The sequence below is a fragment of the Crocuta crocuta genome, unplaced genomic scaffold, assembly GCF_008692635.1.
Source record: "Crocuta crocuta isolate KB4526 unplaced genomic scaffold, BGI_CrCroc_1.0 scaffold35, whole genome shotgun sequence".
Taxonomy (NCBI): Eukaryota; Metazoa; Chordata; class Mammalia; order Carnivora; family Hyaenidae; genus Crocuta; species Crocuta crocuta.
Genome location: NW_027530625.1, coordinates 8,251,716 through 8,270,589, shown reverse-complemented (window position 1 = coordinate 8,270,589; position 18,874 = coordinate 8,251,716). Strand labels below are relative to the sequence as shown.

At 59.4% G+C, this 18,874-nt stretch overlaps 1 protein-coding gene across 1 annotated transcript in view; it reads right to left on the bottom strand.

Moving 5' to 3' along the window:
* Positions 1-347: 347 nt before the first annotated feature.
* NTNG2 (netrin G2) overlaps positions 348-18,874 on the bottom strand; it is a 65,133-nt gene continuing 46,606 nt past the window's right edge. The window contains exons 4-8 of the mRNA XM_077768475.1: positions 13,293-13,465; positions 10,353-10,379; positions 3,187-3,354; positions 1,276-1,417; positions 348-495 (exon numbers count right to left, since the gene is read on the bottom strand). Of these exons, the coding sequence (XP_077624601.1) occupies positions 348-495; positions 1,276-1,417; positions 3,187-3,354; positions 10,353-10,379; positions 13,293-13,465 (658 nt within the window). The remainder of the gene's footprint in view (positions 496-1,275; positions 1,418-3,186; positions 3,355-10,352; positions 10,380-13,292; positions 13,466-18,874) is intronic.

Sequence of the window (18,874 nt, the reverse complement as noted above, 5' to 3'; positions counted from 1 at the left end):
CCCCATCCGTGTGATCTTTGGGAGGGAAAGGGGAAGGAGAGGGCAGGCGGCTGTGGATTCTGTCTACCGATTCCAGGCTGGGGCCCTGGAAGGAGGCTGCAGCAGCAGACACTGGGCCTGAAACATGGGTCTGAGAGACACACCCATCCCGATTCATAAATCGGAGCATGGGCGTCAGGCTCCTAGAATGCACCCCCAGTCATTCCACTTGGACTTCTCAGAAATGACATCAATGTCCCCCATGTGCTTCTAAATTCAAGGACACCTGGTGTCAATAAAGTGCCAATAAACTTTGGGCTTTTTCTTTTTTTAAGGGAAAGGAAGGAGACGATAGTCTGGGGAAGCCCCTAACACGTGGGGCACTGGTGGCGAGTGGCTCTGCTATCCACACCCGCAGGGAGGAGGGCTGACTGTTCACATTCACGGAAGGGCCCCAGGAAGCGGTGGAATAGTTTCTCCACGGCTATTTTGGGCCCTTCTTTCAACTCAAACCCGCTGGGTGTAAACGAACACGGAAAGAAAACAGGCCCTGGAGGCAGCAGTGAGCAGACTCTTTACTCTGTGGGGTTAGACACCATCAACCACCTATTCCGGCTGGAGTCCTCCTTAGAGGGGACGGTGAATACAAACAAAAATAGTTCTCTACAAAACAAAGTTTCCAGCCCTCCCAACCCTCCTTCCTAACTCCCTCCCCCAGACGGTGAGTTCCTTGGTCACCAGGCCTCACGGAGTCTGGTGGCTTGCAAAGGAAAACAAAGAAGAGTTGTAGGCAACAGGAGTTCCGGGGTCCGCTGGCCTACGGTAAGCCAGGGACAGGCGCAGGGGTGTCTGCAACAGTCGCATATGTGTGTGTGTGTGTGTGTGTGTGTGTGTGTGTATGTGTTGGGAGGCAGGCCTGGAGGTGTTGAGGTGAGCAGCATTTCTCCCCACCCCCTGTCTCACCACCAGCAAAAAAAAAAAAAAAGGTGGGGGGCGGCGGGTAATACAAAAGAAAAACTAAGACCCAAATCGCAGGCTGCTGGGCCAGAGCCCCCACAGCGCCCCCGTGCGGCGGCGGAGGGCAGTGCCGGGGCGAGGGCAGGTGCCACGCACACACCGCGGCGGGAGGCGGCGGGAGGACTCTGCTGAGTGGCANCTACTGGCCTTGCGACGCACCCGCTCTCTCTCCTCCAGAGCTCTGCCCCTGCCTTTCCCTGCCCTTCCCCTCCTCCCCGGGCGAGCGCCCACTGACCCTCGGGTCTCGCCAGGCCATGGTTTCCCCGGACAGCCTCCCACCCTNCATGGTGGCAGCCCTGGCGCCAGTAGTGCGTCGGGAGGCAGTCGTCGCACTTGGGTCCCGCTGCACCCTCGCGGCACTGGCAGAAGCCGGTCTCGTTGCACCGGTCGTGCACGGAGCCGATCTGGTTGCAGTTACACTCTGGACGGACACGTGCACGGCGGGAGGTCAGGGAGCTCCGTGGGCGTCCTCCGCGCAGACCCGCCCCCCATCCCTCCAGCGGGTCCCCTCACCCCGTGTCCACGTGAGCCCACGGCTGCCCGAGAGGCCAGGGCTTGAGAGAAGCCCGCACTGTTTTGGGTTCTCTAGCGTCCATCACCCACTCCCCCTCCCTGGCCCCGGGGCAGCCCCAACCCCTCTGGACCTCAGTCTTCCTCTGTGTAACTGGAGGGAGCACCCATCCTTCCCAGCTCCGAAGGGCTTTAAGATTCTTGACAGGTGGGAGGAGCCTCATCAGAGGCAGGGCATCTGGGTCCGGGGGGTCCGGGGGTGCAGGTAGCACGCAGGGTGGGTGGAGAAGCAGCCCCAAGGGCCTCCAGCCTTCCCCCGCCCCTTCCCAGTTGGTTTCTTGGGGCCTCTGCTCTGTGGGAGGGGCGAAGGTCCCCACTCTGGGAGTCCTTGAAACCCAGAGCTGGGCCTGGGGGAGGAGGCAGAGACAGAGGCAAGGAGAGAGGGACCGTACTGGGGAGGGAGGGAATGCCTCTGCTAGGATCTGGAAGCCCCACCCGGTCCCTACAGCTGGGCAGTGTGACATCGGCAGCACAATTCGTTTGCGTCACTTTAGAGCTGATGGAATTATCTGAAGGCCAATGCCGTAGTTCAGACCGACAGCCCCTCCTCTGTGAAGCCAGAGCTGACCTGGTGGGTGGAGGACGGGCAGTGGGGTACCAAGGGGGTTGGGCACCCTAGGACTGAGCACTGGCCTCAACTGGAGACAGAGGCAGGGGTGCTGGGCAGGCGTTGGCCGGGGCCATGGGTCTGGCCTGTGGGGATGGCCTGCCCGTGCCCGGAGCCCGGGGCCCCCACAGATTGCTTCTCTACCCCAACGCCAGTCCTGGAGCAGAGCGTGAAGAGAGCAGACTGAGTGCACACTGGGTCTTAGAAGCTGGGCCTCTGCCTCTAAAGCACTGAAAAGACTTCATTGGAAGAAAAGCTTCAGCCACAAAAAAAATGAGCTGAAAACCTTTGATCTAGAGGCTTCTGGGTGGCTCAGTGGGTTAAGCGTCTGACTCGATTTCAGGCTCAGGTCATGTTCTCATGAGCCTGTGAGTTTGAGCCCTGTGTCGGGCTCCGCCCTGACAGTGCAGAGCCTGCTTGGGATTCTCTCTCTCTCTCAAAATAAATAAACTTAAAAAAACACACACACACACACACACAACCTTTAGGGGTGCCTGAGTGGCTCAATCGGTTAAGTGTCTGACTTCAGCTCAGGTCATGATCTCATGGTTCATGAGTTCAAGCACCGCGTCCGGCTCTGTGCTGACAGCTCAGAGCCCGGAGCCTGTTTCAGATTCTGTATCTCCCTCTCTCTCTGACCCTCCCCTGCTCATGCTGTCTCTCTCTCTCTCAGAAATAAATAAAACATTAAAAAAAAATTTTTAAACCCAACCTTTGACCTAATCCACTTCCCCAATTTACAAGCAGGGAAACTGAGGCACATAGGAAGCTCTAGAACCACTCTTTGACTGTAAGTAGTGGTTCTGTGGGGATCACTGCGTGGGGAGGTTACTCGTCGAGCAGATTCCAGAGGCTTCCGTCTTTGGAGACGCCTGGCTGAAGCGGGCCCCGGAAATGACAGTTGCTCGGGCTCCCCCGGGGCATTCTGACACACAGGGTCATCGGACCCCGCCTGGCGCCCGCCCCCCAGCCGTACCTACACCGCGCCCCGCAGCCCAGCGCGAGCGGCTCACCGATGCACACGTTCTCGTCGTCCAGCTCGGCGGAGCCGTTGCGGTAGTAGCCCAGACGGCAGTGCTGGCAATGCTGGCCCCGCGTGTTGTGTTTGCAGCTGACACACGTCACCACGTTCAGGAAGTCGATGTAGCTGCAGCGGTTGGAGTGGCCGTAACATTCACAGTCTGGGCCGGCCGAGCGTGAGAAACACCACGGGTCAGTGAGCCAAGGGAGACGGGGCCTTCCTGCCACCCCCCTGCACCGTGTATTGGGGGAAACTGAGGCACGGGGAGGGCACAGACCAGCCCAGGACGTGCAGGGAGCAGGAAGGTGCCAGGGGCCTCCAACACTCCCTGCCAACTGGGAGGGGACAGGCCTGCCACCTTTGAGCACAAACACGGACTGGTGTGGACGCCCACCCGGCAAGTTCCCAGCTGGCCCTGGGGGCGGGGATCCAGGGAGGGCCGGTGGACAGCACCTGCCTGGCCGGGTGCCAGGGTGAGGTGCTCTCGGGAGGGTGCCCGTGGGATGCCGGGGTGACTGGGAATGATTCATGCGGGGAGGATGGGCCATGCAGCCGGCGTGAGCTCAGGAAGGACAGCGCCTGGGTGCGTGGCACTCTCCGCGGTGCCCCCAGTGACTCAGTGAAGGACAGACGCATGCGGGGATGCTGGGCAAGCTGGACCGGGCCAGGAGCTTCCTCCACATGCTGCTTTGGAAGATCATTGGACGGAAAACGCCCACCTGCCGGACCTTTTATTATTAGCCTGAGCTGTTCTGCAAACGTGGTTGGCACCAGAGGGCCCCGTCTTGCATGGCCCTGAGAACGAGTGCCATCTTAGGGTTTGTGCCCCGGGCATCTCCTTTGGCCTCCTGATAGTCTTGGCCTGGCCTTGGACTCCGGCTGCAGGTACACGGCCCCACCCACACTGAGACAGCCGCCCCTGTGCATCGGGCTGTCCCTTCCAGCCTGCCCCCTGCTCCAGGGACTGGGCAAAACATCCTGAAGGCGTGGGGCTTGGCTCCCCGCTCCAAGGAGGCGGCCACCCACCCCTTGGTGCCCCTCTTAAGGGGCTCAGCACCCCCTTGAACAGAAAAGACGCTGGCCACTCTCCTGAGATGTCATCTGTGCCTCTCTAGAGGACCGAACCTCCCTTCTGTGATGGGAGAGGAAGGAATAGATGAGGTCTTGTTGACCACGGGCTCAGGAGACCTTGGAGAAGCGAGCCTCGGAGCTGTGCCCAGGAGGAGACGGTGGGCGTGCCACGCCTTTGGCCTCCCGGACCTGCCCCCTTCGCCTGTGCCTCCAGGAGCAATGAGAAGGTGAGCCGTCTTCCAAGTGTCTCAAGGAGTCGCGTCTGTGACCCCGGTGTTCCGGCTCTTGCTTCGACCAAGATGAGCCCCTGGGCTACACCTCCCAGGGTAGCCGGGCCAGGCTATTTCTGGTAGCTGCTCTGCGTGCCCCGTGCCTGCCCACTGTGCGTCTGACTCATACCTGCTCCCAGCTCCCTTGGGGAGGGAGGACCGAGGGAAGAGAGGCTCAGTTTCACCTTGACCCAGCTACTCCAGGAGGGTTTTCGGAGCCAGGCACCGGTCCTCTGTCCTGTATCATTGTTTTCCAGTGGAGGGGGGTGGGGGGGAGAGGTGGTGGAGGAGGGCTGAGTCCAGCCCGGGGCCATCTTCTTACCTTGGAATTCTTCAATGGGCACCACTTCAGCAGACTTGGGCTTGAGCTGGAAAGGTCTGGAAGCCGGGGCAGGGGCAGCAGCAAAGGTGCCCACAACTTGGAGAAATGAGAAATAAGCTCTTTCGCTGCCACCGTCCAGCTGCCAAGGGCATGGTGTCCGAGCCCGGGGACAGCCCGGCAGAGAATCCCACGGGGCTCCGGGCATGCTCTGGGGCAGCCTTGTCGCCTGCTCAGATTTGAGGGGACACAGCACATCCAGGAGCATGCAGAAGCAGCAGCCCTCTGCCTCTGGTGCCTCGTCGGACACCACTTACACACTCGGCTGGGTTAATTCTCCCAAATTACTTCTCTACCCCCAGCATCCCTCGACGGCACGCTAAGTGCCTTGCTGAAGCTGAACGATTTTCTGACTGATTGCAAATATCGCTTTGCTCTCTTCTCTCCTCTCCAAACTCCCGCGGGCATCAAACCCGGAGTGTGGACCTGGTGTACAAGGCTTTGGCATCTCCCTTTCTGAACCATTCCCCTTCTCCAGCCAGAGTGAGTCCTTTACAATCCACAGACTCCCTGCCTATAGGTGTATTGAGCCATGAACACGGACAGCACCTGCCTTCCGCATCCGAACTCCCCCGGGGCCCGGCCCCATCTTTGTGAGTGAGCAGCACACTATCCCGGCAGCCAGTCGGCTCAGCTCCCTCTGGGAGTCTGTGGGGCCCTCGTTGGTCCACCAGAGAGGGTGGGGGGCTCCTCCAGCTGCTGGTAAGTGCAGACCCTCGCTGATTGTGGCTTACGCTCCAGAACTGCCTGCCGGCAGAGGGCGCTCAGAGCCCTGCTCACTGCTCCTAGAGGGGCTCTGGGCGTGCGGCCGGTGGCCCTCAAGCAAGCATCAGGACCCAACGTCCACGGTGCGGGTGAGCGGGGATGGGAAGGGCCTCCCTCCTTGGAGAGTCGGGCAAGGCCCCATGTGCTTCAAGTGCATGTCCATCGAGGCTACAGACGAGCCTGCGTGTGTCTCCTTCCACTGCTGTGGGAGACTGAGGCTCTGGGCTTGGTACCGGCTTGGCACCGTCTATGATGGCCCCTGCCCCGGTCACGGCCACCCCCCCACTGCCAGGCCTTGGCCCTAGCTGGTGCTGCCACCTGGAATGCGCTATCTTCTTTCATCTACCCGTAGCCAGCCCCTCGGCCTGGGTCTGCCACCCCACTCCTGCAGGAAGGCCTGGCTCTCTCCAGCTCCACCCTGCCCTGCGTGTCCTGTGGCTGACAGTGGCAGGACAGGCTTCCTGTGGTCGGGGCAGAGTCCCCACTTGGCTCTGAAGCCCGTGGGCGGAGTGTAGGATTAATAGAGGTTGGGCCTGGTGACGTCCCACTGAATCTCTCTAAGAAGGTGAGAGCAGGGGTGTGGGCGGGTGGATCTCCAAGGCCCCTCCCCTCGGCTCCCACGGGCCCCCTCACACCTGGGGTCCCAGCGCCTGCACCTGCTACCTCCGCTACACAGGAGCTCTCCTGCCCCCATACCTTCAGCAGTGGAGGGCGTCTGGGGCCAGGGAGAGCTCNAGACAGGGTGGGGCTGGGGGATCTGGGGCGTACACTGAGTCGCCACACAACCACGGGACCTTTCGCAGAAGCAGCACTGTAAGAAGCAGCTTGGTCTCTACTGGCCAAGTGGAACTGGGCCCACATCTACGAAGAGGCGGCATCTACACTACTACAGCCTGTTTCTGAAGCCAGAGGAGAGTGGGGGCTGAGCCCGAGACTCTGCACACTGGGGGCAGCCCTTCCTTCGGCGGGACACCTGGCTAACACTACTCTTGTGCCCGCCCTGTGTTGTCCCCACCCCTACTGGGGGTAGAGTGGGGTCCAGTCCCGTATTTGGGCCCAGGCCTCTCTGCAGAAGTCCCTGGCTAACGGCTGTAAAGGGAAGCGGGGGCCGTCAAGCGTGTCCAGATCGGTCCTTGAAAGGCTGCCTGTCCCACACCAATGTGGGGACCAGAGCCCTTCCACCATCTGACCCGCCCTCCCCAGAAGGCATCGCTCTGTGCGCTGAATTTCAAAAGACAAACCCAGAGGGACAGGGGAGAATCGGATTCTTTCCGCTTCTTAAAGGGATTACGCACGATGCCGGCTGGTGGGGAGAGACAGAAAATCTACCAGCTGAAAAGTGCAGGAGGCTTTCCAGCTGGGAGCTGGGAGCCTTTGGACATCAAATTGACATTAATACGGCGCTCAGCGAGGAGAGGAGTCTGCAGGACCCAAATTGGCAAGGGCTTAATTAGAGCCGAAACAAAGCCAGCCCCGAAGGCTTTGTGCTTTAGAGCCTTTCCCCCACCGCCCTCTGCGGGGTGAGGATTAGTGATCCCGAGAAGCTCTGCCTGCCCTGCAGCCTCTACCCTGCAGACAGCTTGACACGGGCAAGAGGGAGAAACATCTGGGCCAGACGGTCACAGGCCCAGCTAGACTTTGGTCCAAGAGTCCGAAGCACCTGTTGGGAGGCACCTGGGGGAGACTCAGGACCTTTCTGGGGGCTGGGACCTGGGGGCAAGAAAGACCCCTGGCTGGGCTCCCCGGGTCACGCTCAGGTGCGCAGGAAGAACATTCTCACAGCGGCCGGTGTCGATGGAGGTCCCGTCTGTTCCTTTGGAATCAGGGAGTGGCTCAAGCTGGGTCTTAAAGACGGCACAGCTCTCAGCCTCTGGGGCTTGGGGGTGGTGGCACTGGGTGGCCAAGGAGGCAGCTATCTATTCTCTGGAGTCAGTGAGCCCCAAGTTCGAATCCTCCCTATGCATCTCTGTAATCCTATTACCTTGAGCGGCTCTTTCTTTCTTCTAAAAGAGCTTTATTGAAGAGTAATTTACATACCATGAAATCCACCTGCTTCTTCCTAAGCCTCACCATCCTCTCCTGTGTCCTATCCCTTCAGGACTGTGGGCCCAGGAGAACTCCCACTCTGCCGACTGGAGGGACTGTCATTATTAGTGGGGGTCCAGGGCACAAGCTTCAGCTGCTAAGAGGAGCGATGACCCCCAAGATGTGGGTTGCTGGGTCACTGACTGTCACGCTAGAGCCACCTTCTCCCCTGAGCGCCCTGCTGCCCAGCACTGGGCTCGCCACGCAAAGCGGACCACGACCCACTGAATGTTTGAGGGGTGCGCCTTCTCTCCACTTGGGTCCCGGGGACCCTCATGATTCAAACCTGCCTCGCCTGGCTCACCGCCCTGGTTCGGACTGTCTCCTTACCTCCCAGCTGTGTGGCCTGCCCTGAACCTCGTGCACCAAATCCGAAGCAGCTCAGAAAACAGGTTCAAGGTTTCTCAGTGTGTGTGTGTGTGTGTGTGTGTGTGTGTGTGTGTGTGTGTGTGTGTGTGATAGAGCATCTGGTCCCCACCCAGACAGACCACTGTTTGCAGGCAGACACAGCACCCACTACAGAGAATTTTGCTCCTTGTTTGCCCATCACAGACTTAGCAAAACCAAGCACAAGCCTCAGGCGGCTGAGCCAGCCCACCGTGGACCCGGCCTTCGCCCCAAAGAGGGTCCCTGGGCCAGGAGGCTCCCCTGTAATTCCTGAATCTCCTGACCAGCCCCTGCCTCCTGCAAATACCCCCATGGAGAAGGGCAGAAATAAAAAGAGCCAGGGTGTGTCACCCTCTGGGTCCCACAGAGGAGCTAAGCCAGATGGCCCAGGAACAAAGGGGACTTTTCCACAGCATTCACCCCAGTTTGGAGAGGGCTAAGCCCCACTGCAGGCCAAGGCAGGGGAGGCTGAGTGTGGATCCCTTCCCCAGCTGAAGGAGGGGCCTGTGCCCCCTGGAGATGGTGCCTGGCCGCTCCACAGGCGCGTGTGCGGAGAGAGGAAGGGTCACGGCACTGTCCAAGGAGCGAGGGCCCCGTGCCGTCTCCTCTCTGCGGGAACACTGCCCAGCCCCGCTCCCAGCCGGGACCTGGAAGAATTCCCTCGGCCATGCCCTCCTGGCCATGCTGCCCTGGCCCAGCCGTGCCCTTGGGCCTTGCTGCTCAGAGGAACTCGCCCTCGTGGTTAGTCTGCGCTGTCTACTCCCAGGGGTCGGGTGCTGAGGCCCTGGAGGCAGGGCGGGGTGGGGTGGGCAGGGCCTGGGGCTGTTCCATGGAGCACTGAGGCAGGAGCTCCCCTGGGAGGCAGGCTTCAGGTGGACTTCGTGTGGCCTGGATGTCACTGAGACCCCCCCCCCGCAGGCTTCGGTCGCCCTGTTCTCTCGGCCATGCTGGGCTCCGGGATTTTCCTGAGCAGTGCTGGGGCGGGGGGCAGGGGCAGGAGGTAGAAGGATTCAGACTTGAAGGGAGCCCCAGATCCCCTGGCAGGGGCCCCGGAACAGGTGGGCCCGGACGGCCAGCAGGCCCCTCAGCCCCGCTCTCTCGTGGCTCTAGGGTCTAGTGTTCTCTAGTCTAAGAGCCAAGCCCCTACAGCAGCGCACATCACAGAGGTGGGGGCAGGGCGGGTGAGCTGGGCTGGAGCGGGGCACCCACCTGTGGGCTGGGGGGCGCTGGGGGCCAGGGGGGCCCGCACGGTGGATGTGGAGGGGGCAGGAGTGCTGGGGGCCCCTCTCATGGCCACGGTGGCCACAGGGGTTTTGGGGATGGGGTCTTTCCGGGGCCTGCCGATGCCTGGCAAGAGATGAGAGAGCAAGAGAGGGGTGGGGGTCGGCGGGTGTGGGGGCAACGCGGCAACGTGCGGCCCCAGTGAGCCGAGCAGCGTCCCCTGGAGAACCCAGCTTCCTCTGGTACCTTCTCTGCAGCAGGGAAGAGCCCAGGGTGGGCTGCGGCCCCGCTCAAGCATGTCTGAAATGAGAGGTGGGCCCCCGGCTGGCTCTTTGGCCCTGGCCAGTCCTCTCCTGCTGACGCTAAAAGCAGATGGCGGTACCCACCTGGAGGGAGGGTGCCGGGATTCAGTGAGGCCCTGGAAGGACCCTGCTTAGCCGGTGCCTGGTGCTGTGAGCGCTTGAGAGTCTGTGGCCTGATGACGGTGATGACGGTGATGATGGTGATGACGACACCCACGCCCAACCCCCGCCCCTCCCCTTGGGCCTGAGCTGGACCCCCACTTACCTGCCCCAGCCTCAAGGGGCTGCCCAGGGGGAGGCAAACCCCACAGTCAGGCTCGGGGGACTTTAGCCACTGGCCAGGAACAAGGGACCCCCCATTCTTGCCCGGCAGGAGAGGGAGGCATGGGGGGGTGGTTCCCCCAGGGGTTGCGGGGCCCTTTCCAAAGCAGCACTAACCAGGAAGCTCGCAGGGGGAAATGGGAGGTGCGCCGGCTGCAGGCCACAGCACAGGGGAGGGGAGAGAGCAGGCAGAGGTGAAGCAGTGAATGGGGTGCAGTTAGAAGTGGGGAGAGGCCTGCGGCCATGGGACACGGAAGCCCCATCTTTTCCCTTCTGTTCTTCCCAGGAGTCGCAAAGAGGCTCGCGCACTGGGGGCCCCAGGGACCTTCCCCTGGGCGGCGGCTCGGAGCATACTTACTACCAACAGCGGAGCCTGCGGCGGCGCCTGCGGGGAGAGAAGGAGGGTCACAGGGCTGCACAGGAGGGGAAGGAATCTGGAGCTGATTATCCCACATTGTCCTCACCGCCACCCTGAGAGGGAAGGACCGCTTTAGCCCATTTTGCAGGTGGAGAAATGAAGTCTCAGAGCCGTGACTTAACCCTGGGGCACCTGCTGATGACTGTCAAACGCTCCACTCCCGGCTTCACACGGACCCNGCTGCCGTGGGCGCGGGCTGGTCTGCTGGAGGTGCCGGTGGAACGTGCCACCAGGGAGAAAGCACTGCGTGGGTTCCCATCTGGGGACATGTGGACGCGGCCCAATGACTCATTGAAAAATAATCGTAGCAGCTGCTACGTGTTGAATGCTTGCTCCGTGCCAGGCACCCGCCGAGCACAGCCCCCACGTGGGCGTTTTGGTGCCCACAGAGCCGCACAGGGCTTGGGATGGGCCTGATGCCACCGACCAGGAAACGGGGCTCCGGGTAAAATGACGTGTCCGAGGCCACACAGCTGTGAGTGGCAGAGGCCCTTCCGTCTGCATGTGTCCCCACCCCGCGGTGTCACGGTCTGACCGGGGAGACTGGAGATCTCAGGATAAGGCTCATCAGCCCCAGAGGGACGGAGCTGGTGCCAGGCTTCCCCCGAACCAAGTGTTCCCGAAGGATGAACAGGGGTGAGGACACCCCTCAGTGCCCTCGGAGGCCCTGCAGCGGGGAGGCTGCAGTGTGGAGAGCAGGGTGTGTGGTGCATGACCCCGCCTGAGTGACCCTGCCAGACAGCTGGGGAGGCCCTGATCTCAGACGGCCTTCTAGGGCGGCTTGGGGGCTGGGCTGGGTTAGGATTCTATTCTGAGGGTATGGGGGTGGGTGCAGGGAGGGGAGGGGGTGCCCTGGAGAGGAGAGCTCTTTGCTTGCAGAGGGGAGGGGACTGGAGGGGCCCTGAGGGGAGAGTCACTATTGCAGCAGCAAGGGAGGAGATGGGGAGCCAGAGCTGGTGGCGGAGGAAGGGAAGGTCCAGAGTCAGGGGTGATCCCCCAGATGTGCAGCTTGGCCCCCTGGATGTTGGTGCCATTTACTGAGATGGGAGGTGGGGAGGGCAAAATTAACCTGGGACTGACTTGTTTCTATGTCTGGGGGGCCATTTCCTTCTCGTTGTCCTGGAGAAGGAGGGGGTCCCCAGGGGATGCATAGCACCTCCAGCCTCACCTCCGCTCCTGGGTATTCCAGAAGAAACCCCTCCTTCCCCAGGGGTTGGGGTGGGACTCTGGGCAAGCAGGGACCAGCTCCAGGAACTCCCCAAAACCAAGGGGCTTCACCTGCTCCTGCAGGATGGAGGGGAGAGGGTCCAGAGGCAAAACCTGGCCTGTGTGTGTGTGTGTGTGTGTGTGTGTGTGTGTGTGGTGTGGCTGTTGCTGGTTGGACAGAGCCAGTGGCTTAGAGTGTGGCCTGCAGGTCTGTGAGTCTGAGTCGGTGCCGGTACCTGATCAGGAAACTTCGGCAGATCCTTTCCGGCGGAGGGCAGGACGGGGAGGGGGAGTGGAGAGCGGGGAGACGGAGCCCAGCAGGACAGATGCAGGGAGGCAGACTGCCCGTCAGAGAGGGAGGTGACGGCCACTAAAGAAAGGCCTCAAGAACCAGTTCCAACAAAGAGATGGGTCGGGCCCCTGGGGGGCGGGAGCCGGGCGGGGTGGCTGTCAGCGCCCAGAGCTCTGGGCGCCTTTGAAGACCCAGAGTGCTGTGAGTGCCTGGCAAGTCACCCCTTCAAAGGCCTGTCGCCCGGCACCGGCACGACACACCTGTCACGGCCTCGCTGCGAGGCTTCCAGCTTTGATCAGCCTAAAGTCACATAAATCTTTCACGTTGGCAGAGGGAGGGCACCAATGGAGGAGGCTCGTGTGGGCGGGTGGTCCCGGGGCAAGATGCCCAGTGATGGGCACATAGCTTGCTGCTGGGCCAGGGCTGCTGGGCCTCAGTCTGCCCATCTGGAGAGCGGGGGTAATAATAATTCCGCCCTGGGGGCAGCTGTGAGGGCGAAGGGAGAAGCCGTGTACGCGTGCCTGGTGCAGTGTCTTCGTCAAAGAGCTTGACCAACGTCAGACATCAGTGAAGCCACTAGAGGCGGGGTCAGGGAGAACCCACATGGTGGCCAGCCCCCGCTCTTCTCTACTGCAGCTCGGGGGCTCCCCGGGGTGTGCGGCTTCATGAAAACAGCCATGGGCGATGCTGGGGGGCCCCGGTGAGTGGGGTCCCCGAAGGGTGTTTGTGATGCAGGCACGGAGGGGCTACACCCCAAAGAATGCTTTCCTGGCCCGGAAGGCTGAGCCCAGAGGACAGGACTATGCAGAGAGCGAAGGCGGGGTAGGCGGCAGGGATCTCAGGCCAGGGCCTCAAAGGGCCCCTCCGGACAATGGGGTAATAGGAGACCTGCTTCTAGGAGCTAATCTGAGGGTCCAGGGGGGTGGTGACCACACAGCATGTGGCCCCTGTGTGGCTGGTTGTAAATGCCCCACAAATGCTGGGTATGAGGGGTGGTGCTGAAAATCACAGCCTGGAGGAAGGAGCCTCCACCACCCTCCCCCGGACACCCTGGGGTGCCTTCTCTCCAGCCTGCAGGGGCAGGAGAGGGAAGGGGAGCAGCTCAGCTTGGGTTTCCCTCTGGCCGGGGCCGGAAGGGTGGCTTAGATTTCTGCAGGAGGCACGCGGGTCTTAATTACAAGGCCTGGTGCTGGGGAAGCTGCGTAAAACACGGGGTGTGAGTGTGCGTGTGCACGCACGCTTGTATGTGTGTGCACGTGTGTGCTCACGTGTTTGTGTGTGTGTGTGACCCACAGCTCCTGAGGTTGAAGAGCAGAGAGGCCGCAGCCTCACTTGGGGTGGGGCACCGCAGGGGGCGCTGTGGCCGCCCCGCCCTTACGTACAGGCGTTGGGAGAGCCATGCGGCAGCGGCAGGTAGGAGCCAGCGCGCCAGGACCGCGTGCGGAAGTTCCTCTTGCACTTGCCGCAGTCGGGGCCCGTGGTGTTGTGCTCACACTCACACTGCAGGCTGCCCTCGCGCACGGAGCACAGGCTGGCGTGCAGGTTGCACTTGCACCTGGGGGGTGGGGGGACACAGAGGCCAGAGAGGTCAGTGCACTTGGGAGGCAGGTGGGCACGGCCCCCGGGGAAACGAGAGCACGGCCAGGAGGCGAGCACTCCCCTTCAGGACAAAAAAATTCCCCACTGCCCTGGTCTTAAGGGAGCACTCCATTCCAGTCCCTTCCGGGGATGCATAGAGCTGCTCCCGGAGCCACCCCTGCTGGTCAGCTCCCCTCTCTGGTGGTGTCTGCAGGGCCCACCTGCATCTCAGGTCGCCAGGCGCCCTTGACCCAGACGCTGTATTCTAATCACCTTTGCTCTTGACCGAGGCAGGTTGGCAGGTAGCAAGAGCCACTCACCAGCCCTCCCCGTGCAGACCTGGCCCCGGCCTCAGGCTGCACCCCTGCCCCAGCCTCAGCCCACGCCCTTGAGGGCAGATGGAGAGAGAGCCCCCACTCCCAAAGCCCTGTCGGTTCAGCCACACATGTATTATTCATTCATTCATTCAAATATTTATAGGCAACTCATTATTCCGAAATCCGGTAAATAAAGGGAGAGAATCAAGCATGTCCTGTCTGTCCTGTGTAAACTGTACCTCCTGGTAACCAAATGTGGATGAGGGGATGTTTCTTTTTATAGAAGCATCCCCGCTAATAACCGGGGAAGGAAGGGCCGATTAGAAGGCCGCCAGGTAGCAGCCCTCACTTCACCAACGGCTCTAGGCTCTGAGCGTCAGCAGCCTGCAATCTCACAGGGACAGACAACCCGACGAGGCTTCCCAAGGGAAGGACACACGGCACCCGGAAGCGATCTCTGCAAAACGAACTTGAATCTGATCAAGCCTCTGCATCGAGCTACGAATTTACAGGAACTGCCGAGGACAGAGAAACACTAAGGAACACCAGTGGGACGCAGTGAGCCAAATCCAGACAGAGGGGACCCCGAGAGTGACAAGCCAGGTTCTTTACCACATGAACTGGAGGGGGGAACCCTTGATGAGGGGGATCAACCAAAGGCAGGGCCCATCTGGACCTTGGTTCAAACAGCCTCTAAACTCAAATAAGCAAACGTTATGCATATTCATGAGACCATTGGAATCTTATCTGAGGGGCGGTGATGGTGTTGGGGTTCTAGTTTCTTAAAGTCCTTATTTTTTTGAGACATACACCGAAGTGTTTACAGATGAGATTATCTGGTGTCTGGGATTTGCTTCAGAATAACACGGAAGGGAGGAACCTGGCCAGAGATACCCGTGAAACCAGAGACGCTGTGAGCTGGTGACTGCCAGCGTGGGGTGACAGGTATATAGCGGTTCAATTTTTGCATGCATGCTGCAAATCCTCCAAAATAAAAAGGAAGCAAGAATGTTCTAGATCCTGATATGGGAAGATTTCCAAGGAGTACTGTCAATATGTGTAAAAAGCAAACTGCAGAATACTGTGTGTAGTAGAATCCTGTTTTTATTAAAATATGCAAAAAAATATATATATATATAGGGTACCTGTAATATGCCAGGCTCTGGGCTGGGAACAGAGAGGANCCATTCCGTGTGACACCGTCATGGTGCATGCGGGATACTGTGCGTTTGTCCAACCCCCAGAGCTGATAACACTAAGACTGAGCCCTGATGTCCACCAGGGGCTCTGGTTAACAATAACGCACCGCTGTTCATCAGCTGTAACAGATGCTTCACACTGGTGCAAATGGGGTGCACGGGGCAGGGGGGGCTGTGCACAGGGAGACGGGAGGGGGGTATTTGGAACTCTCTCCACCACAGACTCGATTTTCTGTAAGCCTAAAACTGCTCGAAGTCTATTGATTTAACAACAGTAATCGTGCAAATCGTTAATTAATGGCAATTGTTATAGGTGCCCGGCGGCATACAAAGGAGAGGGTATCATGGGGGGCGGGGGTCCTAGCTCAGTCTTGGGGGAGCCGGCTGGGCACCTAGGAAGAACAGCTTTAAACGAAGGCCTGAAGGAGGATCAAGAGTTTGCTAGGCAAGGAGGAGAGAACCTTCTGGAAAGAGGCAAGAACAGCAAGAAAGACCCTAGAGCTGAGAAGCGCCCCAGCTGTGAGGGCTGAGCCGAGCCCAGCACACGGGAGGAGCCATCGCAGGGAGCAGAGGCTGGGGTTTACTCTGCAAAGGACTGGAGGCCACTGGAAGGCTGGAGGCAGTCTGCCCTGGGGTAGAGTCTGTATCCCTGCGGCGCTCTGTGGAGGGTGCCCTGTCTGGGGCTGCAGAGCTGGGGTGGGGAGGTCAGGGAGAAACCTGGGGTCAGCGGGCAGCAGAGAACAGAGGCCCGGACACCGGGGCCCACCCGTGACGCCAGGCCTGAGGGGCTCTGGCCGTCGCTGGCTCACATCATCTCAGACTGTCCCCTTCTCTAGCTCAGAATTTCCTTCTCTTCATCCCTCACCTTCCACGGGGCTGCTTTTCAGTCTCCCCGACACACTCCACGTCCGTCCTCCGGGATAGCGTCTCCCCTTGACCTCTAGCCACACGATGGATATTAAGCCCCTGTGTCTCCCATCCTTGTAAACCAGTCCTGCCCGACACTTGACCTTGGTCTTTGCCACCTCCCCCCCTGCCCTCTTTGTCTCTATCTGCCCGGAGCTCTGCATGGGGCCTCCCTCCAGAGCCAGGGTCCCCTGAGTAGGGAAGCTGGATGCCCCTCTTCCCACCAGCTCTGCAGCTCCCAGTTAACCTGCGGTCTGCGGGCTTCCAAATGGCCTGGGTGCCTTTCTTCCTGCAGCTTCGCGCTGCCCTCAGAGGATCCTGCCCAATGGTTCAGGAAACTGAGGTATATCCATGCTATGGAACATTATAATATTATGGCATATTAGAATACATGCTATTAATACAATATTAATGCAATATTATAATAAATGTATCAAAGGCTATTTCAAACCATGGAGAAAGTTCCTAATACAAACGAAAAGACCGTACTCACGGAGCGCGGTGTACCGTGGGCCAGAGCGCATCTCATCCGATACTTCAATGACCACGGGAGTTGGTACCACTGTCACCTTCATTTTACAGGCCAGGAAAAGGAGGCTCAGAGAGGGTAAGTATCTTGTCCAGAGTCACAGGCTGCCCAAAGATATGCCTGGGGCTGTAACTCAGAGTTACTCGACTCCAGAATCCCATGGGCGAACATGGGGTAGGATGTGGATTGGAAGCAAGCAGGTTACTGAGTTGTACGGAAGAAGGGTTAGTTACAGGCTGATTGTGTCCCCAAGATCCACACGTGGAAGCCTTGGCCTTTCGTGTGACCGAGGCCTTGAGGGAGCAGTTAAGGTTAAATGAGGTTGTAAGGGTGGGGCCCTGAGCCTCCAGGGAGGAAGGACACCGGGGCTCTCTCCCCACCGCGTGTAGACACCTGAGAATTCGTCCAGGAAGTGGGGCCTCACCGGACATCAGCCCTGCCTGCTCCCAGTCATGGGCTTCGAGCCTCCAAATTTGTCCGGAAAGAAGGTGTCCGATGTTGAGACCAGCCAGGCTGTGGGATTCCGTCACGGCAGCCCAAGGGGTCTAATACACACAGCTGCTGGTTACACTCAAAATACATCTGTCCACACCCAAACCACCGACAGAAAACGCACCGGGGGATCACTGTGGTTGTCCTGGGTCGGGAGGGGATGGGATGATAAATGGTTTTTATTTTCTTCTTTGTCACTTGGCACATTTCCTACCTTCTCTATCGTGAGCAGGTATTACATCTATCAGCAGATGACAAATGCTAGTTTAAACCAGGCAGTCAGGCCGGGGTGGGGAAGGCGTCAGGTCGCTGACCTCACACACGCCCTTCCTCTCAGGGGAGAGGTGGGTCCTTCAGGTCTCGGGGAGGGGGGAGCGATTTGGGAAACTCTGCTCCCAGTCACACACCACCTGCTGTTTGTGACTCAAGTCCCAGGTCCAAGGACAGGGTGCCTGGTCGCTCAGTCGGTTGAGTGTCCGACTCTGGCTCAGGTTTGTGGGTTCGAGCCCCGCGTCGGGCTCTGTGCTGACAGCTCAGAGCCTTGAGCCTGCTTCCGATTCTGTGTCTCCCTCTCTCTCTGCCCCTCCCCTGCTACTGCTCTGTCTCTCTTTGTCTCTCAAAAGTAAATAAACATTAAAAAAAAGAGAGAGAATTCTGATGCAGACAAAGGCGCTGTCCCTGGTGTTGGCAGGGCTGAAGTCTGTATTCTTTTCTTTTCTTTTTAAATTTTAGATAGAGAGCAGAGAAGGGGGCAAAGGTGGGGAGAGAGAGAGAGAGAGAGAGAGAGAGAGAATCTAAAGCAGGCTCCATCAAGCCCTGTGGGATGCAGGGCTTGTTCCCACAACCCTGGGATCATGACCTGAGCTGAAATCAAGAGTTGGACACAACCGACTGAGCCACCCGGGCGCCCCAAGCCTGTATTCTTTCAAATCCTGCTCCCCCGTACAGCCTGGGCCCCGACCCTGCCAGGATTCTACTGCAGCTCAGAGCCAGAAAACACGTAGCATGAAGAAGCCTGCTCACTCTTTCTCAGGAGCTCCGAACCACAGACGCACACGCACCGGGGGCCCACCGTGTGCTCGGCTCCCGGAAACACAGTGGGGCACGGGAAGGCACCTGTCGGCATTGGTAACTCTTCTTCCTGGGGACACTAGACCCCAGAGACAGTCCTTGGCACTATCCCCAGAGAGGTCCTGTGCTTAACCTTACTGGTCAGCACATATAATGCTTCCGTAATGCCTTAACACCCTTCTCCCTGACTCCTACACACACAGCGTGCAGTAGCATGTTACAGGCCCTGACAAGTCCTGCAGGAAAGAAACCTGTCTTTGTCTAGCAAAAGTTTGCTTGCAGAGTGTATTTGACCTCAGAAGATGATTTTCCCTTCTGAGTTCCTATTTGACATCCCACTGTGCCACCTGGAGAGGAGCACCCCAGCCGTGTGGAAGCAGGAACGCGTGCCATGCCTCTGGCCTGAGGACGCGATGTTTTTTGTTTTTTAAATATTTTTATTTATTTCTAGGATAGAGAGAGACAGCGTGAGCAGGGGAGGGTCAGAGAGAGGGAGACACAGACTCCGAAACAGGCTCCAGGCTCTGAGCCGGCAGTCAGCACAGAGCCCGACGTGGGGCTCGAACCCACGAACCGCGAGATCATGACCTAAGCGAAAGTCGGACGCTTAACCGACTAAGCCACCCAGGCGCCCCTGACGGGATGTTGTTAGATATCAACTACAGAAAGAAGAGATTGCCACCTCAACTTTGGGTGATAACACTGACCTTGGCTCGTGAAAAATGCATAAAGACCAGCTGACCCTGAGAAGTGTATTGTAAGGATGGTAGCAGGGGTTGGGGGGTGTTAGGGTGGGTCATCCCTGTGGGGTCCAGGCTGGGGAGAAGCCAAGGCCACGTAGCTGGCTCCTCCGGACCCAAATCCTGACTGCA